Consider the following 26064-nt stretch of genomic DNA (forward strand, 5'->3'; position numbering starts at 1 on the left):
AATGACTGGTGGAACTATTGTTGTCTGTAGTTTTGCCTGAAGGTCCGGTGATATGAGGTTATTTATTTTGACATCCGTAACGCAGATGCCATGTTTTGGCCAGTTTCCCCAACACTCATGGAATCATGGAAAGCACGTGATCTTTCATCTATTTGAGATCACGCTCAAAAGGTCCAAACCTGGTATCAATCCTTTCCTTCATCCTCTGTTCTATTCTATCTCCAATCTTCTTCTCCAGATCCAGAGGCATATTTGCAATGTTTGTATCAAGGGTGTCAAACTTTCAGTTTAACCTGGACACCAAGTCAACGAGAGTTCTAACTGACACATATTCCTCCTCACTAGCAAACTGAAACAAATACACAAACTGTCGTGAACAGGCTAACAAAAGGTTACATAAAATATAAACTCACTATACACCATATCACTTACCTTTTTTCCTTTCTTCTTCTTCTCATGTGCAGCTCCTGCTCCTTCACCAGAATCACCACCCTGAATGGTGGTCACTTGGTTATGGACTTTCCGCTTCTTTCCGGGAGGAGATTCAGACTCAACAGCTGCTTTAGCTTTCTTTTTCTTTTTCTTCTTCTCAATCTCCTTCACATCCCAAAACCCTTTAACAAACTTATCCATATGTATGTCTTCGATCATGCAATTAATTGCTCGGTCGTCTTCTTGATCTGGCCACATATGAAATAGATCGTAGCAATTTTCCTTCATAACCATTTTACAGACACGCAGCTGTAACAGAAGAGATTATGAAACCCATCAGTAAGTTTTTACTCAGCCATCAATAAAAAATTAACTCAGCCATCTAAGACCATAAATCAGCCATCAAAGAACCATAACTCAGCCATAACAAAACCATAACTCAGCCATAACTAAACCATAACTCAGCCATATAATACCATAAATCAGCCATCATTAAACCATAACTCAACCATAAAAGAACAATAACTCAGCCATAACTAAACCATAACTCAACACTTACTATACTAAATAATAACTCAGTCATAAATAAACAATCACTCAACCACTGCTAAACCATATATCAGCCATCATTTAAACAATAATCAGCCAATAACTATCAGTCTATCATAACACAATCAAAACCTTACCTCACCAAGCGCTTTGATCTCTTCAGCAATAACCGTTTCCATCGTTGAACGTGTACAGTTTCCACGCCATCGAAGCAACGGTATGGCATCATCTTCAGCTGATGCATTCCCAAACCGATCTCCAAAGCATTTGATGGACTCATACGCCCAAGCCTGTAAAACGGGTGTAAAACCACTAAGGGTGTACGACTTTTCCGTAGGCTTCAACATCTTTATAGAATCAACAAGAGCTTCAAATGCTGACCAACCCCACAGATAATTCTTCATGGCTTCATCATCAAAAACTCTTTTCGCACTTTCATATGGAATTTTAGAGTTATGATGCAAACCATAAAGTCCAATGTGTTGAAGAAGCAACAGCCCCAACCATTTACGATGATCAGGGTTTTTCCATCCCCGGCACACTTTTAATACTTCCCTGAGTTCATTTAATGATGGACCTTCCCCACCAGGCACTTGCAAAAGTCTGAAGAACGCTTTGTGTTCCTCTTCAAGTTCAAACCGTTCTGTCGGCATTTGGTCTATGTTTAACCCCGTGACATGAGCAAATTCATTCAACCCAAATCTGATAGGTTGACCACTGACCCCAAACCAAAGCTCCTTTTATGTACCCTTAACTGGTTACATAGTAGGAAATGTACTATCTTACCAGACCAGACGAATTGGCTATCAACTAGCTTAGAGATTATTCCAATAGGTACTTTCTTCGTTTCATCCCACGCATCATGTCCTATTGATTCTCTAATCGTAGGGAAATCTCTTGGTATTAATTTCTCTAAACTCTAGATTAGAGTTTCCTTCAGCGTATAGTCTTGGGGGTAATCCCTTGCTTGTTCTGCAGAAATAATCACCATCGACATCTGATAAATAATATAATTCATAAGTAAATCATAAAATAAACCAGCCATACCATAAAACAAACTCATACAGAAAGCATAACATAACTCTGGCACAAATACATAAATCAGATCTAAAGCACAAAAGCCGTAACTCCGCCACATCAACAAACAAATCAGCCATCGAATCGAATAGATCTAACAAATCAGCCGTAAACCCTAAAAGTAAATCAGCCATCGAATCGAATAGATCTAACAAACCAGCCGTCATTAGAGACAGCGACAATCAGCCGTAAATCATTGATAAAAACCCACATTCAGCCGGAAATATCAAAACTAAACACTCGACACCTACCGGAACATTTAAACGAAGACGAACACGACGAAGAGAGAGAGAGCGACGACAAAGAGAGAGAGAGCAACGACGAAGAAAGAGAATGCGATGACGAAGAGAGTGAGTGCGATGACGAATAGAGAGAGAGAGCGAGCAAAGACGGCGAGAGATGACGGCGAGAGATTGACGACGACAGAGTGGACAATGACAGGTATGACCGGCGACGAGAGACGACGAAGAAGAGTTTTTCTTTTTTTTTAGTATTGGCGGTTTGTGAACAGTGAAAACTGTTCACTTTCCCTCTCTTTGATATAAACAAGAAAAAATAACTGTTGATCGGAAAAAAAACTGTTAAATGATAAATCATATCTGATGTGTATTTTAATTTGCTGATGTGTATTTTTTTTTTTTTGACAAAAATCGGAAAACGAAACCCAAGGGGTAAATTGTAATTACATCCAGGGCACTAAACATTTGAGTAATATTTAGAAGATTTATAGATATGAGTAATAAATCAACTTTTGGATAACATTTGAGTAATTTTTTCTAAGATTTAACTATCTCGATCTTCCTCTTCATCATAGTTGAATGGTAGCGGAACTGATTTGAATGCTCTGAACTTTCCCACATTGTTCAAATGCTCGTTCTCCAACCTTCACAACCAGACAAAGCAAGAACCCTTGAGTGAAAATGCTATAAAAGGAGCATAGTAATAATTTTTTTTTTTTGTTTAGAAGTTACCTAAAGAAATTCCAGATACCACGACGTATGATCTCAAGAGCAGCAAGAAGAGCAACCATAGTTTCACGATGTAAGAACAAGAAGTTGAAATCCAGCACGGTCTGCAGCCACGCCAACCTCAAGACAATGTTTAAGACCTACGAAGAAGAGAAGACGGAAACAAAATTATTAAGAGAGTCATAAACCAAGGATTTGTACTGTTTCTTTTATTTTCGTAGTTCTCACCATTGCAATGTAGTAAACAGATTTGTGAGGAACAAGAAGCTTCTCTCTCAACCAATATTTAGATGGATTGTGAAGCAATCCCCAGTCAAAGACAATGTCCCAATATGTGCCGTAAAAAGTTGCCAATGCTGAGAAAACCCATGCAGCTATTTTCCAGATGTTTCCAGCTCTGTTAAAGCTATAAGCTGTTCTCAAGCACACAGCGACAACGGTTAAAAAATACTTAAGAGCATTGTAGCCTTGGCTTGAATCTTTCTCTTCGATCCATCTTCGAACACACTGAAGGAAACGTGACCAGTAAGGAATCACAGCGACAATGAAGTAGAATGTGCTGTATACTTCGCTTGATCTGCAAGTGTTTTGCCTGTGCCTGAAGTCTCCCCAACCATAGTAACATATGTAAAACTCCAGACTCCTCAGTGCTTGAACCTAAAAAAATAAACAAAGTTGAGTAATGGTTTGAAACATTGTGAAAACATGATCATAAATTTTAAAAGAATGTATAAGAACACACAAACCTGACTTGTTAATTGGTCTGCCAAGAAAAAATCTGGAAGATTAACCTGAAAATTTAGATTAAAAATTTGAGAGACTTATGGATGTTTTTACTTAGCGGAAAACAGTGGATTTGCTTGAGTAGATTACCTTATAGAGCGGCGCAGCTATGCATCGGAATACAACCGTGAGGAAGAAGACTCGGCTTGACCGATAAAAAATGTTAAAGGGACAGAAAAAAATAGCTATCACTAGCTGCAAAACATTGTACAAACCAAAGTGTTACATTAGTAACATAATGATTTAAAGTTTCTTTTGGTTATTATGATGAACAACTTACAGCTAGAACAAAAAAGGGAAGAAGTTCAGTCATGGCCTTGTAGTCATTAGTGTTAGGATCCATCTCCATGTCAAGGTTTATCAGAACAGCGCAAAGAGCAAGCGTGCCGAGACCAAAGCTTAGAAGCAGAACATGCCTATAACCAAGCTCTGTTCCTTCTTTGAATCCGAATATAAATGGGTAATTCACTCGATATCGCTTCCAAAAGTATATGTTTGAAGCATACATGATCATGTGCAGAACCACAAATGCAAATAAACTGAAAAATAAGGTTCAAGAAACGTTCTTGTCAGCAAGAACATATATAGTGATTCAGATTATGTAATAGATGTATTTGTTTGAACCTGTATAAAGGGAACATTGTCTCCATGTAGAGAGTATGTCCAACTGCGCCCACTAAATTACGAGCATGAGTGAACATGACGAGAGCAACCACTAGAGAGACTGTGCAACCGACGAAAAAGCCTGAGAAACATTTTTTGAGGGATTTTGATTAATTACTCATGAACTACTGTTAGAAAACCTATGCGATTTTGGGAAATCTTTTAGTATTACCAGTAGAAAACGTTATTCGATGTTTTTCTTTTTTCACTTTTGGTCTTAAGAGATTCATTCCTTTGCTTCGATTCAAACCGGTGAAATGCTCAACGAAGATAGACTCAACTCTCAACATAAGCTTGTTGATCTGTTACATTATATCAGGGTTAATTAAAGCTTTTAGTTTTATTGAAAGAAGATATAAGTTATGTGTAGAGAGAGATATTGTATTAACCTCATCAGAGCTAGTGAGGTAGGACTTATCTACCATCTCCATGTATGATTTTGCCGCACTTCTTGAAGCAATCTGATAGAAAATATTTAGCAAAAGCATATTAGTAAGTGTCCAGAAACTTTATATTATATATAACTGATTTAATCAAGTGTTACCTTATCATACTTCTTCATGATCTTTGAAATGGCCAATGTATTCAGGAAGCTGAATTAATCAAGAACCAAAGCATGCATTTAATTAAAATAGATCCTTTTTGACTTTTCATATTTTCATAAGAAGCAACATACCTGTAATTCTGGAGATGTCGAAGCTTGCGATAAAACACGATGAAGACATTCTTAAGCCGCGCTTCTATTTTCTTGAGATTCTCTTTGGTGAATTTGAGCTCTTCTTGGTTGGAGAGCTTGAGGACGTTTTTGATTGTGGAAAGCGGAGTTTCTTGAGTTTTATTTAATCTGATATGGTCAAGAACACTTAACACTTCTGGTACACTCTCTTTCGTTGGATCTCTACCGTTTGATCCATTTCCCTCTACTTTAACTCCCAACTCTTCAGCTAATGTCTTCCCTTCAAAATAAAAAAAAACAAACAAAAAAGATTCAAATTGTGTGTCCTTTTCCTTAAACAATAACAAACAATCTCTGAAAGATACACTTAGTAACATACAATCTCTGAAAAAAAACTTACTCTGTTCCTTAAAAATAAAGGCATTCATATCAACTGATACTGTTTCAGAGCAGTTCCAAGAAGAAGAAGATTGCTCAACTTTGAATCTGAAAGCAATCAGAGCATCCATTTGTTTGTTCAAAACTGATGCCTCTTTCACCATTTCCTCCACTTTAGACCGGTAAAAATGGTTCACTTTATCGAACTCGAGATCTAGGGCTTTAAAGAAGACAAGCTCTGACTCTCTCCCTGCCTCTGCAACTTCTAATATGGTTGTCTCGTATCTCTCAAAACCATCATCCCCAGTCGTTGCGTGCACCAGAATGTCATGAATCTCGGGTTCCCAAGACGAGGAGCTGCGGCTATACCGCTTTGTCAGGCTGCTGAAGTTGCGGCTAGCAGATAGCTTGCGTTTCAAGCCACCTGGTCTCTCTGATCTTTTTCGTGAAGTTTGGATTTCTTGAAGAATGGATTTGAGACCAGCGTAATCCAGGTAAGCCTGTTGCCATTCTGGAACCATCTGCCTAACGAAATCTTTCCCAAACTTCATATTTGGTTTCTTCTCACAGTTTCTTTGGACTTCTCTGTAAAACTCAAGAATCCAGATCCAATCAAAAACCACTTTTAGTTGTGATTTACCTCAGTGAAAATTTGGCTGTTGGGTAAGGAAAGAATAGGTTTCGAACAAAAAGAACAAGGCCAAGAAAAGAAAAGAAAAAACCCTATGAAAAGCTAATAGGAGGAGAGGAAGAGACTAGAAAGGGTAAAAAGAACAAAGGGTGGATTATAAGAAGAAGAATTTGCCAACCATGCAAAAACTTTCAACGAGTCTCTCAGAGTTTATTCAACGACGAGTCTCTTATATTATAATATGGTCATACAAATATCTCTATATATATATAGATTGAGAGAGAGAGAGAGAGAGAGAGAGACAGAGGGATGTTGTCGTTGAGTCACATAAAAGATTTGCAAGTAGATTTTATTTCACGTGAGAAAAATCAAAGGAATTGAACTGAAACTGAAAAAGACGTTTGGTGGTGGTGGGCTCTTGGGTGTGCTGATTGTATCCCTAAAGATGATCTTGTGTTTCGAATGAAGACGAAAATAAATAATGGAATAGTAACGAATGTACAAAAAAGTCTTCCTCTAAATTAATTATAATGGGGTTAAAGTGGTTGTTTGGTAAAAATAAACATCAAAAATACTATAATCAAATTTATAGGAAAAGAAAAACAGGTGGACGATACACTTTTTGCGTGGACTGATACACTTCCACACTGTTCTAGTGGACAAGACACGGTTTACACAGTGACCAAGACATTTTTTACGGTGGATGTTAATACGGATCAATCATATCCATGATTTGATCAATCACATAAGCTATTCAATTATCCTACTATGTAAAGTAGTATATTTTGTCTTTAATAGATTAGAATACGCAACCTACTTCATATCTGCTTGTGTGTACTCGGTTTACGGTGGATGATTCATTGTTTTACGGTGTGGTTAAAATACTCTATTCTACCCAAATTGCAAATTACAAAAATAGAAACTGCACTTTCAAGAAATCCTCTACATATTAAATTGTTATCGCCTTTTAACTCAATATCGATTAACTATATAGACTTCAGATATTATCTTTAGTTTCCTTATAACTACCATCATCAAACATACCCTAACCCTATTAATTTGACTTGATGTGAAGCGCAACACTAAAAAAAATAAAAAGGGTCTGGCACATGATTTGTCGGTGTAGTAGATATATATTGTATCCAAAAACTTTAATTAAACTAACGACAGTTTTATTTTGTTTTTTGACAAAGGTTAAAGACTAGCAACAGTTCTTATGTTTTTCCTTTTCTGTCTTTTCTTGTCGTCCAGTTCTTACGTTCATACTTCATACCATAACTGTAGTTTATGTGTTTTTGTTTAATTAATCATTATCTTACATATATGTATGGATTAATTTCATTCTTTAGGGTAAAAGAAAAGATACAATATTTTCTCTCAAGAAAATCAATCGCATGATCAGGTGACTCATTCTTTTATGTATGCTAAAATTGTTTTTGTTTATTTGAGAGATCCGTTATTAAAGTCTTCATAATCGTACTATTAATTATTAATCATTTAATTGTACCCAAAAAGTGGAAATTAGGACGCGTTTAGCACACTTTATTATTATTATTATTATTTTTTGCTTTTTGATCAACAATGCATTTTATTTGAGTACCAATGGATCATATATACCATAGAAAAATTTAAGAGCATACATGTTTTTTCCACCATAGTCATTTCAAAACTTTTTTTCTGAAAACAATTTTTCAAAAAGCAACTAATCATACTATAAGTATAATCTGATTATTCCCCCAAAATTAAGAAAAAAAAAATCATATTCATTTTGAGAATTAGGTTAATATATTAATGCACCATCCGCCACCGCCGAAAATACTTATTTCATTCCATAGCTGTCCTGTTGTCTTCTATCTCGGCCTCAATAATAAAGTGGAGTCATTGCACTAAATTTAGATAGTCAGTTTTATTGTATTTATAGAAATATATATATATATATATATATATATATATATATAGAAATCTTAGACTTTGATGTAATTTTTTTTAGTATACTTTCACTCAATATTGTACTGTCTTCTACATTTTCCATGTAATAACCATATATTTTCTTGTTAAAAAAAAGAAAAATAATAACCATAGCTTTTCATGTTAATTAAAAAATTATTTATTTATAATCTCACTAAATAAAATAATATTTTATGCATATCAAAATAACTGATGTTGAAGATTTTTCATGTGATTTTTTTTAAATCATTTATTATCTACATAAACACAAATTAAAAATAGTAAAAAAACTAGTATCAAAATAAAAATGGTCATATTTGCATAGAAAAGTGAAAAAATTAATTAATTTTAAACAGAAAAATAAAATAAAACATCAATTATTTTAATATGGAGGGAGTATTTGATAATATACATGAATAAATATTTAGGAGTCGTTCTAATTAACTTTTTTGTATTCAATTATTATTCTAATCACTTACTCATCTCATTGCTAACGAGGTAATATTCCTGGTTGAGAAATTGTTAGGCGCTAGTCGGGCGGCGAGAATGGATCTAGCGTCTAGCAAAGAAATCAGGGATTAAACGGGAATTTAATCAGGGATTAGTTTTATGTATTATATTATATTAAATTAAATATAATTCATTAGTTTTATAGATTATGTCAAGTATATATGTACAAATATGTTTATGCATTATTAATTATTATATTAACTAACAAATGTACCTCTAGCAAAAATTTATAATGAAGAAACTAGTCTTATAATTACAAAATAGTCTTGCTAGTATGTAAATAAAGAATTACGGTAAAAAAAAAAACACTAAAAAGAGAGAAGAAACAATTAAAAAGTCATAATTCAACTTTCCATATCCCACATCGGTTAATGAGAGAAGAGGGTGCTCACAACTTCACTTATATATAGTTTCAAGGTTTTGACGTAGATGAGGCCCATTCAAATTACAAGGCCTTACAAATATTAGTTGAATTTTTGGGTTATTATATCGGTTGACTAACTGATTTTTAACCGATTTTCAATGCGGCAATCAGTAAAAAATCGGTTAACGATTTATTAGACCGAATTGTTCCTAATCGTGGCGGTAGTGTTCTGATCAGTGATTAAACGGGCGCCTAGTTGGCTAGGCGGCCACGTCTTAAAACAGGGGGTAATACTTAAGAGTAGTGTCGTGAGCAATGCCATTTGGATCAAAACAGACAACAAACTATGATGAATTTTAGCATGTGTTTATTAAATCTGCATTTATTACGATTTCATTTAAGTTTTTGTTCAATTCGTTATGCATCACTTGACCCGCAGGTCCCGCGCTAATCATATTTATTTACGTTGGATCCATTGTCACTATCTGGTTAATTAGCTAAATTTCTTATAGAGCATAAGCCCTACCAATGCATATGGTTGGAGAGAAATAAAAATACAGATTCAAATAGGTAAATAAGTTCAAATACAAAAAACAATACAATTTTAGTTAGCATCAAAATTTCTATTGTTATACCATTTTCAACCTTACTAACATCTTTTTTTTTGGAAGAAGCCTTACTAATATCTGATTATTTTCTTTCTTAAACCCCTTCTCTTAATTCATCACGGGTGTCGGCCCCTCTTAATTGTTTTTGATAATCAACCTGATTATTCGCCACACTAGTTAGGTTATATTAATTGGAGTTGCTACAACACCATTATCAAATTATTAGAAGAAAAAAAGGAGATTAGTCCTTATCTTTTTCTTTTCTTTTTGATACAGCAACCGGAAAATTTGAACTAAATTTCTCTTTGTACTCGGGTATCTACAAAAGCCACGGACATTCACCACAGGTCGACCATAGTTTCGTTAATACATAGAATTTTGAACATATAATCCAATATATTCGTTTTAGAAAGTATAATTATAAAGGGATTGTCAAAAAAAAAAAAGGTATAATTATAAAGGGTAATTTAATTGGTCTTCCTAAACTCTGAGATTCCATATTCATCGTTGAAAGAAGATTTGGCTGCTACTTGTTTTAGAATTAAAAAGGAATTAATTGAATTGAATAATTCAAAAATGCTTTTGTCGAAGTTACAGCTAGTCAGCTAGAGAACAGCATCTGTGACTACGATATATGTATGTTGAATTGTTGATCCTAATCTTTGACTCATTTTTTTCTTTCTTTTTCTGCTTGATGGGGTTTTATCGCAAGGTACATGGCTGACTTCTCCACGTAATATTATTTTCGTTATTCCAAAGCTTATTTAGTACCATCTTGAAAAAGTTGTTTTAGTTGATTGTTTTAGTTGGTAAATGATTTGTCTAATGATGGCCGAAAAAGATTGGCTTTGTGTATGTTATTGCGTTTTAGGGCCGCATGTATATTAGTATATACGTCTTTTAATATTGGATCTAAAAATAGATATATAAAATTTATAAAAGAACTACTTATATATCATGCTCTCCGATTTAATGAAATTATATATAAAACAATATTGTGCTCTCCGATTTAGTGAATTTATGCAGCTAGCTAGACTCAAAAAGGAATGATATTATCTTGACATTTTCATATATGAATCTATGCGTTTGTTCTTTCTTAGTATTTTTTTCCTACCATGTCAATGAAAAAAAAATTGGACTAAGATTCTTTTCTCACTAAAATTTCGGGACATTCTAATTTATTCCAATAGTATCAATGCCACAAACCATTTGTATCTACGTATTAATTTATGTGATTTGATCAATATTCGGTTTATCTAAAAAAGGATTAAATGTTTGCTATTGACAACTTCTAAGTTCTAATTGATATTTCGGGTTGGAAAACCGTAGTTGACAAAATAAAAGGAATAAATATTTGCTTTCCAAAAGCCACTAAAAATTAGTTACGTAACAGATTCTTCTTAGTCACTATACAAAGCAATGGTTTCTATTTTCCGTTTACCCTAACATTATGCGACCACCGTAATATATGTAATAATATATTTTATTTTCACAACGATATAATTCCTTTACTACTAGAATTTAGAAAAACATTAAACCTATATTGACATCCTTTACGAAGAGCATTGCATTGTCCTAGAAAATCCTGTCAAACATATTTTATAAGTATTTGATTTTATACCATCTCCGCATATTAACTAGTTTTGAGAAGACAAAATATTTCATAAAACACGAATACGGTTAAACCTCAACTCATTCAAACGGTATGAGCCTGAATTCATTGCATGAATTCGGTAACATGAAAATTTTGCAAACTGAATAATAATCTGTCCTTGATTAGTTTTCTCTTTTGTTTTTTTTTTCTATAACAAAATCACACTTTCTTTCTTTTCTCCTTTTTAATGTACTCATTGGTTTCGTCTTATATATTAGAGAAATTGTAATTAGTGTCAATTTATAGGTGGAGAAAATGACAACAACAACATATACTCTTTTATCCATACGATCATTCATGTTCTTACTATGTTTTAGCATTGGCTTTGGTCGCAAAAACCTGCAAGACAAGCTCGGTGACACCAAATTTGCGCCCGTACCTGTTGAAACAACCGAGCTTAGAGCCGCTTTGGTTACTAATCCTGAAGCTAGAGACATTTCAAGTACTATTGGTTTGGGAGACGTTGAAAGTCAAGAGATGCATCACATTTACATAGGAGCAAGTAAAGATTCGAGTCTCGGAAATAAACAAGACAATATAAACTCTGCGCCTACAAAGACTATTAGGGGTACCGTTTCCATCTCATTCTCATTTCCTATCATCAAGATTCGAATACCTATTCCAAATCCAAATTTTACGGTGGCTACGGAAAACCAACTCATTGAAGAAGAGATTAAAGGTATTGTCATAACTCCAACGAAGACTAATGAGTTTGGTATTTCCCTTGGAAATGGCGGTCCAGAGCTCGATATTAGCTACAAAAAACTAACCCCAACAACCGCATATTGAAGGCCTTGCCAGTTTCCTATGAACTGATATTGTTATGGTTTTAGAGACAAATATTTATGGTGACCGATCGAATATAAACAAAATATGTAGTGATCTTTAACAAGCACCTTGCCAAAACGTTTGAATGAAGAATGAAAAAAGGGTATATGTGAAACATTTTCTTACATCTATTTACTATATGATTTAATTGTCGGTGATATACATGCCTTACAAATTTGTTCAAGTGAAGATTTGACAAACTAATTACCAACACGTTTTCAACCACTACTTCAAGAAGTTACTTCATCATACTGGATTGCGACATTTTGAAGATTTCAAATGATGTATATAAGAGAGGGAGTAAAAGCGCGCTGCACTCTTTTTCTCTTAACCATGGTTTTTCCCACTAGATTTTCTTGGTACGGTTTTTAACGAGGCAATATCTCATATGTGCATTTGGGACTACATTTTTATAATGGTCATCCAAGAAGAAGTGTTATAAATAATTATATTGTTGTATAGATGCCCATTATTGGCACATTAGTGTAAACCCTACACTCTAATATTGTATCCCTATATATATGTTGTATCATATGAAATAGAGAATAATACTCCATCCGTTTCAGAATATAAGATGTTTTAGCCAAAACACGCATAATAAAAAATGTCTACTTTTCAAAAGTTTAACCAATCAGAAACAAGATTGCATAAAATAAATAATAAAAAAATATAAAATTAGTCTAAAAGTTGCCTCATAAAAATATCTTATATTATGAAACACGCAAAAACCTCTAAAACATCCTATATTATGAAATAGAGAGAGAGTACAAAAGAACAATTCTCCAAACCTCTTGTTTTAACATTCTCAATAAAATTTCGGGACATTCTAATTTATTCCAATAGTATTCCACAAACCATTTGTGTCTACGTCTTAATTTTTGTGAATTGATCAATATTCGGTTTAGAGTTAATTAAAATTTAAGCATCAAAACCCCACTACCCCTCTGAATTAGAAATGATGTTCGGTTTTAGGCACTCAAACGTTGCAGAATAACTCTTCTACCCTTTTTTGCTGATGTCATTGTCGATCTCTCTGCTTCTCGTCCAGTAGTTAAAACATCATGTTTGGGTTCCCTATTTACGATCTAGTAGGGTTTAGCAATTTTTCGATTTGACTATTGGCATATCGTCAAGAAGATAAAACTTGTAGTGTTTCTGATAAACCAGAAGTAATATTGCGACCTTCTATTGTCAAAAAAAAAAAAGTAAATCTGATGCTAAAAAAGACAGATACATGTGTAAACAATGAACAATCTTGTTTCTCTTATGATTCGTCGATTCCAATCAGCCGATCGTCGTAACCCAACTTCAATCACTGGTGGTATTTTTCTCCGTGACAGTTTGATTAGTTGCATCCCTACCAACAACCCCTTCTTCGCCTGAAACCACCACCGTCCTTGTAACACCCCAATCCACCGTGATGGACCAACTCCTATTTTTGTCGAAAAGAACTCCAGCCCATCAAAGCCCAACTTCTCTAATAATAATAAAAAAAAACTAAGTGTGTGTATGTATATATGTTGATCAAAAGGTCAATTAAACCCAATGTGTACTCCACCACGATCTAGTGGTATCGTTGTTACACTTCAGGATCGAAACCACAGAGACCAAGCGATGCACTATGAAATTGTATAGATTTGAATATAGCTAAGACAAAAAGGAAAATTGTGTTTTAAGTAACTGATTAAAAGCAGAATTTAAATAAAGGTTTTGCAATCAAGGGAAGGTATTGGGCGTAGAGAATCAGTTAGGGGACACAATCTCGAAATTAGATGATAGGTTGGGAGAGCATTAAATACCGTTCTTGAACTCAAATCTCGAATGTAAAACTAACCTACTGTCACAACATTAGTTATCTATTCAAGGAATTGATAAAACTCTAAACCGTCGTTTGAATCTAAGCAATCCTAGCAAGCAATAATTCAAGTTTGATTCTGTTCACAAGGTGCCTTAACTTCAACTTTCGTTGGCTAAGGATCACCTTGCTCTCCTATGTTCTTTTCAAGTAATTCAACAACACTTTTGATGCCTAGGTGAATTTAACCTACAATCATAAACTAGGTAGCTGATCTAGTTTAAGCATTATAATCAACAATAGAAGAAGAACACAATAGATCAATCCCAAATCTAGCAACCTAATTCAGAGAATCATGAAAACCCCTTTTTGAAACCCGAAACCCAACAGAGAGACTACTCAGACATAGAAGTAAAAGAACAACAAAACAAGGATGAAGAAATCATAATTGAATTGCAAAGAGAAGTAAAAGGGTTCAGAAATCTTCTCCAAAGAAATACAAAGGACTAGAGATCTTCTCCCAAGCTTACAAGTACTCAAAAGCTGCCTAGAATAAAAGTTGTCTTTCTAGAGGTCGAGTCTCGTGCTTAAATAGTAAAATAAAACCCTAAAAGTCGGTTTAAAACGAAAAAGGAAAAGTTGCTTCGGGTACGGGACTGGTCGATCCGAATGAGGATCAGCCGATCCAGGATGCTTTTTCTGCTCTCACTCCATCTGCTTGCTAGCCTGATCAGTCTTCAACCAATTTAGCTCCAGATGCATATTTTCATCCCCAAAATGCTCAGATTCCTTCCAAAGTCACCTAGAACCTGTAAAGACTCTCACAAGACTAAAAAGACTCTAAAAGCACACTAGGACCTAACAAAAGACTCAAAACAAGTGTAAAAACTATGGTTAAAATCCTATAAAATACATACACATCAATTCCCCCAGACTTGAATCTTTGCTTGTCCTAGAACAATTAAAAACTCAGGAACAAAGAAAATGTTTAAAAGTGGAAACTCACATATTCTTGGGAACTTCTTCTTCGCACTCTTCATCACATCAAATTAAGAACTACTTTTTGTACTCTGCCCATGATTAGGATCAACACTCCTTACACTGAACTCCACAGCCTTAAAGAACCTTCAGTCTCCCCATTGTTGTGTCTCTACATCAGATTAGTAAAAAGGTGCGGTCTTACCATGGGAGTATCAATCATTGAACTTTTTGAATCCTTCAACCTTTTATTGCCCTGCATATGCTTCCTTTTCTCTCTCTTTTCTCACTTCCAAAAGATTGATTTTCCCTAATTTTCTAGGATATCATTGTATTTTTTTTTATCAATCCTTTGCTCTTTACTTGTGGACAGGTTTCCATGAATTTCGAAGGATGCACGGATTTACGCACAACCCTTGGTTCACTTCTTTATTACCTTTATCCTCTTCTTCTTCTCTTTTTATTCTTTTTTTATTATTATTATTGAGTAATGAAGGGAAGAGAGAGGGGAAACATACTTTGCGAGGAGATGCATGTCTCGTGAGGCTTAAGGGAGGAGTCTTGTCCGATGTATACCAAGCCCCAAGGTAAGAAGTTAAATCCGGTTAAGTCTTGTCAAAGCTAGAGATAACTTCTCGTTCAACTTATTGTTCTCCTTGGCGAGTGTCTTTTGGGGCGTGTTGAGACTGCTCATGTTCATTCCAAGTTTCATTCCAAATCAGAGGTACAAAGGTAATCATAAGAGTGTTAGATCAGTGCAGAAATTCCTAAAATTGATCATAGTTTCCCATTTTTTTTTTAGACTCGATAAAAGGAAAAGAAAAACCAAAAGAAAACAACCAAAGAAAACAACATTAGTAACTTGGAGACATCCCTCCCCCGGACTTACTTCACACTGTCCCGGTGTGATAGCAAAGCTAAGGAAAAGAAACCTCCGACAATAAAAAAGGAAAAATAGAAAAATCCTAGAAAAGAAAAAGAAGAAACCGTAAAGAAACAGCAACTGGTCAGAATTGACAAGAAAGCGAGGAGGACGCGGAATGGTCAGAGCCGAGAGGCTGAGTAGATGCGTCCTCGTCATCACTGGTAGCGGTAAGAGCTGGTGGTGGTGCAAGAACCTGAAGCCAAATAGCCAGTCGAGTGAGCAAAAGGTTGTTCTTCCTCTGAGTGTCGTATACCCAACCCTCAAACTCAGAGTGAGGCGGCTCCTTAGGTGTGGCAGCAACAAACTGGTTCACATCGAAAGGAGGAAATGGTGGAAGGGAATGAGACAAATGTGAAGATGTAGATGCAACCACAGGGAGTGTGCCGCTACGGGATCTGGTGGCTGCAGGTTCACGTTCCCCTTCCAAAAGAACGTCGTCAATATCGCAAAGGGCGTCAGTAGGAGGATCAAAGTCGATGTTCTGAGTTTTGCGAAGTGAAGTGCAGAAAGGCCTAGGGATCAACATATAGCGAAGGTGACCAGCCTTGTCTTGAAAGCGGTAGCAGAAGTTGTGACGCACCAAAATCTCACTGGTAAACATATATTTGAGATCAAGCAACTTCCGCGTTGAAGCCGAAGTATGTGGTGGCAAAACGATGCCACAATACTCGATAATAGGAGTCACCAAGCTGCCGATCAGAACTCTCTTGTTCTTAGCATGAGCCATGTTCCTCCGCACCTGCTCAAACTCCTTAGAAAGCAGGAATCCAAAATTAACATCATGAGTTTGCTGGTAAATAGGCGAATCCGGAGCGTGGAGGAACCGGCGAAGACCATGGAAAAACATCCACAAATCAGGTAGCTGTAATGTGCTAGTCTCAGCCCTAGAATAGATGGTGTTACTCAGGAACTTTGCAGTGACCCGAAGGACTGGGTTGCGGATGCGAGATTGTCTAGCTCTACGAGAGACATAATTCCCAGCTCTAATCAGTTTTCAAATTTCCGTCCTACCGTCGAGCTTCTCCATCTTGCATAGTTTGTTTCAAGGGAAACCAAAGATGTCGCAGAGATCGAAGACGAAGATGACATAGTGCTTTTTGAGCAAGAAGAAACTTAGCATCCTCATCATTCCAAACCCTTGTTGGTGGCTCCTCGGATGGAGTGGCAGTCTCCTTACCACAACGGCGTCGTTTAGGCATTCTCTTGTTCGAATGGGTTGGGTAAAGGATGAAAAACCGAGTGATGAAAATCAGAATGTAATCAAAGCAAATGAGAAATCGAGAGAAGAAGCAGGTCGGAGTCGGGGACGGCGAGAGAGAAAGAAGGAAGAGGTAAAAAGGAATTAGGTTTTATTGATCGGGAAATTGGACACGAAACTGGGTTTAAATCGGTTCGATTTAAGTCCAAAAACCAGAATACCAATTCCCTTCCTTCCCTTCTCCTTGCATTTCTCTTCTCTCGATTTACTTACCTTGACCGGGGATCGGTCGATCCAAAATTGGACTGGCTGATCTTGATGGCTGCGGAACATTCCGTAAAAAGGATTCGCATCTTCTGCGTTTCGAACTTGTTCTTGAAAAATAAAGGTCACTACCAAACGTGATTCTCGAGTGTTTCTGTAAAGTAAACAAAAATAACAAATTCCTAAGGATAAATCGAACCAAAAGGAAGGGTAAGCAAATGCAAACCCTGTGGGTTGCCTCCCATTAGCGCTTGTTTAGAGTCTCGAGGCTGACTGTACTTGCTGCCTAAGCAGCTTGGGGTTCCTCTAGAGGGAGGGAGGTCTCTATCGGATCATAATCCGCTAGGTACGGCTTAAGACGTTGACCATTGATAGTGAATTTTTTCCCTCTTGGTCCCTAAGCACAACAGCACCATAAGGCATGACTTCCTTGATTCGAAAAGGTCCAGACCAACGAGAACGCAACTTCCCAGGAATAATCTTTAGCCTTGATTTGAAGAGAAGAACCAAATCATTTGCAGCAAAGTTTCTGGTAATAATCTTCTTGTCGTGTAAGGCCTTGGTCCGCTCCTTATATATTTTGGCATTCTCATAAGCATCCATGCGAATTTCATCAAGTTCATTCAGCTGAATAAGGCGTCTCTCTGCTGCCGTTTTGACATTGAAGTTCATCTTCATAGTCGCCCATAAGGAATGATACTCAAACTCGACAGATAAGTGGCATGACTTCCCATAAACCAGCCAGAAAGGTGTAGTGCCGATGGGCGTTTTGTAAGCAGTCCGATACGCCCATAATGCTTCATCGAGCTTCAAGGACCAATCCTTTCTGGTTGAGTTGACTGTCTTCTCTAGGATGCTTTTGATTTCCCGATTTGAGATCTCGACCTGCCCACTGGTCTGCGGATGGTAAGGAGTGGCGACCTTGTGTGTCACGCCATGTTTTCTCAAAAAATTTGCAAAGAGCTTGTTGATAAAGTGAGTTCCACCATCGCTTATGACCACTCTTGGAACACCAAACCGTGGATAAATTATGTGCTTGAACATCTTGAGGACCACTTTCGAGTCATTGGTAGGACTTGCTACAGCCTTAAACCATTTGGAAACGTAATCGACTGCCACAAGTATGTATAGGTTTCCATAAGAAGGTGGGAAAGGCCCCATGAAATCGATTCCCCAACAGTCAAACACCTCTATCTCCAAAATAAAATTTTGTGGCATCTCGTTCCGCTTACTTATGTTCCCACGTCGCTGGCAAGAGTCGCATCGGGAGACGAAATCATGTGCATCACGGAATAAAGTGGGCCACCAGAGGCCGGCTTGGAGCACTTTTGTCGCGGTTTTGAATGTAGCGAAGTGTCCCGCGTAGTTAGAACCGTGACAGTGAAAAAGGATCCCTTGAATTTCTGATTCTGGGACGCATCTCCTGTAGAGGCCGTCAGCACAATGCTTGTAGGGATAAGGTTCATCCCAGAAGTAACGTCGCACATCTCCTAGGAAATTTTTCTTAGCGTCTCCAATGAAATTTGGAGGTTCTTCTGCAGCGCATAAGTAGTTTGCGATATCAGCATACCATGGGGAATCATTACCTATCTGTTGAAGAACCTTGGCGTCGGCCCTCTCCTTATAGCAATCCATGAAAACTGCAACCACATATACATTCTCCTCAGGTAGTCGGTAATCTATGGGGATCTTCTCATCGATTCTCAGCCTAGAAAGGTGGTCTGCCACGCCATTCTCGACCCCTTTCTTGTCCCTTATCTTAAGATCAAACTCTTGCAAAAGCAGGATCCACCGTAACAGCCTCGGTTTAGCATCCTTTTTAGTTAACAAGTATCGTAATGCAACGTAATCCGTGTGCACAATGACCTTGGATCCGCCATATAGGACCTGAATTTTTCAAACGCAAAGACTATGGCGAGTAGTTCTTTTTCTGTTGTGGCGTACTTGGTTTGTGCCCCATCGAGTGTCCTGCTAGCATAGTAAAAAACATGCAACTTACCATCCTTGCGCTGTCCCAAAACCGCTCCAACAACAAAATCACTTGCATCACACATAACTTCGAATGGCAAGTCCCAATCGGGTGGCTGGACTATTGGAGCCGATATCAGGGCTTGCTTGATCGTTAGGAAAGCTTCCAAGTAGTCTGCAGTAAACTCAAAGGAGATTTCCTTGCATAGCAACTGGGTGAGTGGTCTAGCTATCTTGGAGAAATCTTTTATAAATCTTCGATAAAATCCAGCATGACCAAGGAAAGTGCGTATATCTTTCATGGTTTTTGGAGGTTGTAGACTGGACATCACCTCTATCTTGGCCTTATCAACCTCTATCCCCTTCTCAGAAATTCGATGACCATGGACAATCTCATCGGTGACCATGAAATGGCATTTCTCCCAATTCAGAACAAGGTGTTTTTCCACGTAACGTTGAAGAACTCTACATAAGTTAGACAAGCACGAAGAGAAAGATGAGCCATACACCGAAAAATCATCCATAAATACCTCCATAACATCCTCTATCAAGTCGGAGAATATTGACATCATGCAGCGCTGGAAAGTGGCTGGGGCATTACACAACCCAAAAGGCATTTGTCGATAAGCGAATGTGCCATAAGGGCAAGTGAAGATAGTTTTCTCCTGATCATCCGGGTGAATCGGAATTTGAAAGAAACCGGAGTAACCATCCAGGAAGCAGTAATAGGGATGGTTTGCTAAGCGCTCAAGCATTTGGTCAATGAATGGAAGGGGGAAGTAGTCCTTCCTGGTGGCTGCATTGAGCTTCCGGTAGTCGATGCACATTCGATGCCTTGTTGCCATCCTTGTGGGGATCAACTCGTTCTTCTCATTTGCAACTACTGTCACCCCTCCTTTCTTTGGCACTACATGGACTGGGCTCACCCAAGTGCCGTCAGAGATTGGGAAAATATCTCCGGCTCCCAATAATTTAAGGATCTCCTTCTTCACCACTTCTTTGAGGTTTGGATTCAGCCTCCTTTGGTGTTCAATGGACGACTTAGAAGGGTCTTCAAGGTGAATCCGATGTGAGCATAACTCCGGTGATATACCTGAAATGACATCTAAGGAATAGCCCAAAGCCTTCCTATATTTTCTTAACTCGTAGAGCAAGAGTGCGGTTTCAACATTATTCAGGTTAGAATTGATGATTACAGGATATGTGGAGTTAGGTCCAAGATAAGCGTACCTTAGTCCTTCAGGGAGTGGTTTTAAATCCAACTTTGTATCCTTGAGTTCGCTCCAGTCCTTCTGATTCGCGTTGGTCTCAGAGCAGATCTCGGGATCGGTTGATCCATCGCTTTTATCAGTTATTTCTACAGGAGGAGCCAGATCAGTCAGTCCAGTTTGCAAATTTATGAATAGGACTTCATGTTTCAGAATTGCTGCAGCATCGAGTGTCCTTGCCATTTTCGCAGTTTCCTCAGACAGATATCCCAGCTCAGGTTCCTTCTTTGCCAATGCCACGGACAGGTGATCACTAGTACACACTTCTACATATGTCTTGTCAGCTATTTCCCCTATTGTGTCAACCTAGAAGGTTTGACCATCGATTGTGGGTTTTTTGGCCACTTTCTCCAGGTTATATCTCAAGACCAAGTCATCCATGTGCAGATCAATTTTACCTTCCCGGATGTTTATCATTGCACCAGCCGTTGTTAAAAAGGGTCTTCCAAGTAGAATGGGTTCTTGGAATTCTTCATCGAGTTTCAAAACAATGAAGTTTGTGGGTATGTAGCAGTTCCCAATCTGAACTGGTAAGTTCTCCAATACTCCTTCTGGACGGCGGGTAGAGCGATCAGCAAGGACTAGGGTTACTTGGGTAGGTTTGAAGGTGTAAAGACCAAGTCGCGTTGCAAAGCTGAGTGGCATCAGGCTCACACTCGCTCCTAAATCGCAGAGACACTTATTGAACTTGAGATCTCCTATTGTGTAGGACAGAGTAAACGGTCCTGGATCTCTACATTTTTTTGGCATTCGATTTTGGAGCATTGAACTGCATTCTTGTGTGAGATACATTACTCCTTTTTCCAAACTGATCTTATCAGTGAGGATCTCCTTCATGTACTTCTTGAGAGATGGAACCATCCTTACTGCTTCGATGAAAGGGAGTCTGACCTGAAGCTCACTTACCACTGATTTCAGCTTCTCATATTCTCGCTCCTGTATCTTGGACTTGCGACGCGTAGGAAAAGGTAGTTTTGGTACATAAGGCTGTTGGGGTTTGCAGAGTTGCTCTCCTCCAGCAGTAGCTGAACCAGGGATTTCAATATCATCAGAAGCCTGGTTGGGAACCTCGTCAGGGTTGCTTTCCTGATTCTGTGTTTTAGATTGGCCAGTCTTGTTATTGGATCGGTCAATCCCTTCTTTTTGTTGTTGTTCTGTTAGCTCCCTGCCGCTTCGAAGGGTGATGACATTCACGAATTCTTTTAGATTAGCCTCGTTTTTCCCTGGAAGTGTTCCTGGAGGTGCCTTGACTCTCGCTGCAGACTGTGCCACCTGGTTCTCCAACACTCTCATGTGATAGTTTAACGACTCTATTCTCCCATTCAGTTCAGAATACATGTTGTCGATCTTGACAGTCACCTCAGTGGCATTTTTCTTTTGATTCTCCATCAGAGCATGCATCATCTGTTCCAATTTGCTCTCTTGCGGGGTTGCGGCATGTGGTGCAGTTGCTTGATAACCTTGTGAGAAGTTGTTGACTTGAGGTTTCTACTGAAAATTCGATCCTCCAAAGCCTGTTCCCTTGTTCTGGAAGCCTTGTGCGTAGTTGCTCTCCTGAGGTCGCGGAGGATAGACCTGATCCTGGGGATTCTCGACATTGTTGCTCATACAGGATAGATTAGGATGATTCCTGAAATTCTGGTTAAAGCCTCGATTCTGATAATTTCCTTGTCCTCCTATGTAGTTCATCTCCTCCGTACCCTCAAGATAAGTCTCAGCTCTGAAATTTGCATATCCTCCAGCATGTTCTTCGCATAAGTTAACGTTTTGTTGATCCCTTTTCAGTAGGAGATTCACCTTGGCCGTGAGATCCTTAATGGCATCAGTCTCGACAGCATTGACTCGAACTGTCCAATCATAGTCTGTGTCGTGATTGCTATTGCTTGCTACTAGATTTTCTATCAGTGCATTGGCCTCGTTTGCGGTGTTGGTGGAGAAGTCTCCTTTGCTGGCTGTGTCTAACGCCATCTGGTACTTCTGTTCGATGCCCCCATAGAAGACGTTCATCAGGTTCTCTTGGGTGTACCCGTGATGAGGACAGTCTATAAGATACTTCTTGAACCTTTCCCATGCTTCACAAAATGTCTCCATGCCTCCTTGAGAGAATGTGGTGATTTTGCTTCGCAGTTTGGTTGAGCGCGACTTGGTGTAGAAGTGGTTCAAGAAACCTGCTCTACATTGTGCCCAAGTGGTGAGCAATCCAGGATACAGTAGATTCAGCCATCTCAATGCCTTATCCGCCAAAGAAAACTGGAACAGAGTCAGCATTAGGTAGTCGTAGGGGACACCTTTGGACCTCGTCGTACTGGTCAGTCTTTCAAAGGCTTCAATGTGATCCAGAGGACTCTCTGATGGCAACCCGTGGAACACACGATTCTGAACCAAGTTGATTAGACTATGCTTAATCTCATAGTCTTGCCTCGCAGGAGCGGGTGGTTGAATCGCAGATCGATTAACAAACAGCCTGTTCTGAGCATCTTCATCCCTCAAGGTGGCTTGTCTTGCTGGCGGATTCGGTGCAGCTAGCTCTTTCTGTACCTGCCTCTGCTGTTGTTGGATGAGCCCCAACAGAGGGTTTGGTGGACGAACCTCTGCTTCTTCTCCATCAGCCATAGGGTTGGTTTAGGCTCTTGCTTTCCGGTTTTCGCGTTCAAGCTGTGCTAACTCCTTGTTTCCTAGTATACGTAAATCGGCTTTCTTGTTACTCCTTGTATGCATACACCTGAAACAGAGAAATAAGATTGCAAGAACTCGTTAGTAACTAAAATAAAATAAACCTTAGAGTAAACGTGAATCTAAAATTTCAAAGGCAACGTTTTGGTCCCCGGCAACGACGCCAAATTGATCAAAAGGTCAATTAAACCCAATGTGTACTCCACCACGATCTAGTGGTATCGTTGTAATACTTCAGGATCGAATCCACAAAGACAAAGCGATGCACTATGAAATTGTATAGATTTGAATATAGCTAATGCAAAAAGGAAGATTGTGTTTCAAGTAACCGATTAAAAGCAGAATTTAAATAAAAGTTTTGCAATCAAGGGAAAGTATTGGGCGTAGGGAATCAGTTAGGAGACACAATCTCGAAATTAGATGATAGGTTGGGAGAGGATTAAATACCGTTCTTGAACTCAAATCTCGAATGTAAAGCTAACCTACTGTCGCAGCATTAGTTATCTATGCAAGGAATTGATAAAACTCTAAACCGTCGTTTGAATCTAAGCAATCCTAGCAAGCATTAAGTTCAAGTTTGATTCTGTTCACAAGGTGTCTTAACTTCAACTTTCGTTGGCTAAGGATCACCTTGCTCTCCTATGTTCTTTTCAAGTAATTCAACAACACTTTTGATGCCTAGAAGAATTTAACCTACAATCATAAACTAGGTAGCTAATCTAGTTTAAGCATTATAATCAACAATAGAAGAAGAACACAATAGATCAATCCCAAATCTAGCAACCTAATTCAGAGAATCATGAAAATCCCTTTTTGAAACCCGAAACCCAACAGAGAGACTACTCAGACATAGAAGTAAAAGAACAGCAAAACAAGGATGAAGAAATCATAATTGAATTGCAAAGAGAAGTAAAAGGGTTCAGAAATCTTCTCCAAAGAAATACAAAGGACTAGAGATCTTCTCCCAAGCTTACAAGTACTCAAAAGCTGCCTAGAATAAAAGTTGTCTTTCTAGAGGTCGAGCCTCGTGCTTAAATAGTAAAATAAAACCCTAAAAGTCGGTTTAAAACGAAAAAGGAAAAGTTGCTTCGGGTACATGACTGGTCGATCCGAATGAGGATCAGCTGATCGAGGATGCTTTTTCTGCTCTCACTCCATCTGCTTGCTAGCCTGATCAGTCTTCAACCAATTTAGCTCAAGATGCATATTTTCATCCCCAAAATGCTCAGATTCCTTCCAAAGTCACCTAGAACCTGTAAAGACTTTCACAAGACTAAAAAGACTCTAAAAGCACACTAAGACCTAACAAAAGACTCAAAACAAATGTAAAACTATGGTTAAAATCCTATGTATACGTAGCCTCGTTCTCGTCACCGCAGCTTTTGTCATCACTTTCATTGATCTTAACCAGGAAGATCATAAGGAAATATTGGTTCTAAGCCTCAATCATCCCCTATAGTTGAAGTTGGAGGTTACATTTATGGTAGTTATTGTGTGTTTCCATCGTGAGAAAACGGAGAAGTTTAGTTGATCGTCGCGTTCCACCATTTAACACCGGCTACATTTAGTTGGTTTTAGTAAAGAAGAGGAATTCAGAAACAGTGTCAAGTAGTGGTTTTGGTGATCCATTTCCCGTCGGATCTGAAGGAACCAGATCACGATTTTGGTGTCGTTGGATAGATACTGCTGCAAGGAAGAAATAGAATCTTTCGGTTCTTCATTACAAGTTTGCAGTTTCGACCTGAGGTTTTGGTGGAAGAATTCCGGCGTTACCTAAGCGCTTCAAGTCAGTTCGACGATTGTTACAGATAGAAGGGGTGTTAGGGAAGCCACATGAGCCATCATTATCACCGAAAAAGATTGTTGCTAGCTGCTCCAGCCTTCTTCCTTCCAGTCCTATTTCTAGCCAGAATACAGGTGAGGGCGTGATCTGTGGATTTTGAACACCAAGCTATTTTGACCGTAATCGTATTATAAGGTTTAGGGATAAGTTGTTTGATTGTTTGTATGATATAGGTTGATTCGTGATGATATGTCTATTAATGACAGATATGTGTTACGTGAGTGTTTGATATTGATATGTGGATGTATGACCATTAGTGTCTGCATGAGGAAAAAGGATGTATGACCATTAGTGTCTGCATGAGTAAAGTGGATGTATGACCATTTGTGTCAACATGAGTAAGAGATGTATGGTCAATGGTGCCTGCATATGTTACGAGTTATTATATGATATTGTGTGGTGGCATGATTCGATGTTTTAGATGTGAGTTGTGTTTAGTGAAATATATAGGTTATATATTGTTGAGGAAGCATGTTTGATTATTGGAGATATTAGGAGGTTTGTTAATAGCTTATTCTTAGACTTTGTGTATGCGCTTGCTGGTGTGCTTAGTTTTGTGTTGACGGTCCTTGGACAGGCGGGATCGTTCTCACTGAGTAAAACTTGTTTTACTCACCCCTCTTTTCTCTTTCCTTCAGGTCAAGTTTGGTTAGAGAGTTTTACGCAAGTCGTCGGAGTTCTTTCGGTGTATTTGAGGGTTGGGGTTTCACAGTCCTCACCAGCAACCTCTTCTTTGCCTGAAACCACCTCCGATCTTGTTCTGAAAGAATCTTTTGCATTGTAGATTTTGAAACAAAGCAAAGTTGATGACTCTCTTTTCAATGAGTCATGACAATTACGCTAAAAAAAACATAAGGACAAAAATGCCAGTCACACTAATGTTCGCGTGTATTATAATGCCTTTCACTATTTTAATGCCTAAATTCGAATCTCTCTCCAAAAAAATGTCTATTTTTATAAATTTCTCTTCGGTTTATCTAAAAAAAGGATTAAATGTTTGCTATTGACAACTTCTTATTGATTTTTCGGGTTGGAAACCGTAGTTGACAAAATAAAAGGAATAAATGTTTGCTTTCCAATAGAT

The 26064-nt window shown here is 38.0% G+C and overlaps 2 protein-coding genes and 1 non-coding gene across 3 annotated transcripts; 2 read left to right on the forward strand and 1 right to left on the reverse strand.

Moving 5' to 3' along the window:
- Nucleotides 1–2711: 2711 nt before the first annotated feature.
- On the reverse strand, nucleotides 2712–6651 carry LOC104741177 (phosphate transporter PHO1 homolog 7). Its single transcript, XM_010461970.3, has 12 exons — nucleotides 5549–6651; nucleotides 5149–5428; nucleotides 5017–5065; nucleotides 4862–4933; nucleotides 4645–4774; nucleotides 4434–4554; nucleotides 4090–4348; nucleotides 3900–4004; nucleotides 3773–3817; nucleotides 3255–3683; nucleotides 3030–3166; nucleotides 2712–2941 (listed from the first exon to the last, which is right to left on the reverse strand). Exons 1-12 carry the CDS (start codon nucleotides 6075–6077, stop codon nucleotides 2842–2844), a joined length of 2256 nt encoding a protein of 751 aa, XP_010460272.2. The 5' UTR covers nucleotides 6078–6651; the 3' UTR covers nucleotides 2712–2841.
- A 4749-nt stretch (nucleotides 6652–11400) lies between these two features.
- LOC104741181 (uncharacterized) lies at nucleotides 11401–12183 on the forward strand. Its single transcript, XM_010461974.3, has one exon. It carries the CDS (start codon nucleotides 11496–11498, stop codon nucleotides 12027–12029), a length of 534 nt encoding a protein of 177 aa, XP_010460276.2. The 5' UTR covers nucleotides 11401–11495; the 3' UTR covers nucleotides 12030–12183.
- A 10305-nt stretch (nucleotides 12184–22488) lies between these two features.
- On the forward strand, nucleotides 22489–22594 carry LOC147928065 (small nucleolar RNA R71). The gene has a single exon (XR_015581161.1). It is a non-coding gene; the product is annotated as a small nucleolar RNA R71 (small nucleolar RNA).
- The last annotated feature ends 3470 nt before the right edge of the window (nucleotides 22595–26064 follow it).

Source organism: Camelina sativa, chromosome 14 (genome assembly GCF_030686135.1).
Source record: "Camelina sativa cultivar CO46 ecotype springtype chromosome 14, ASM3068613v1".
In the NCBI taxonomy this organism is placed as follows: Eukaryota; Viridiplantae; Streptophyta; class Magnoliopsida; order Brassicales; family Brassicaceae; genus Camelina; species Camelina sativa.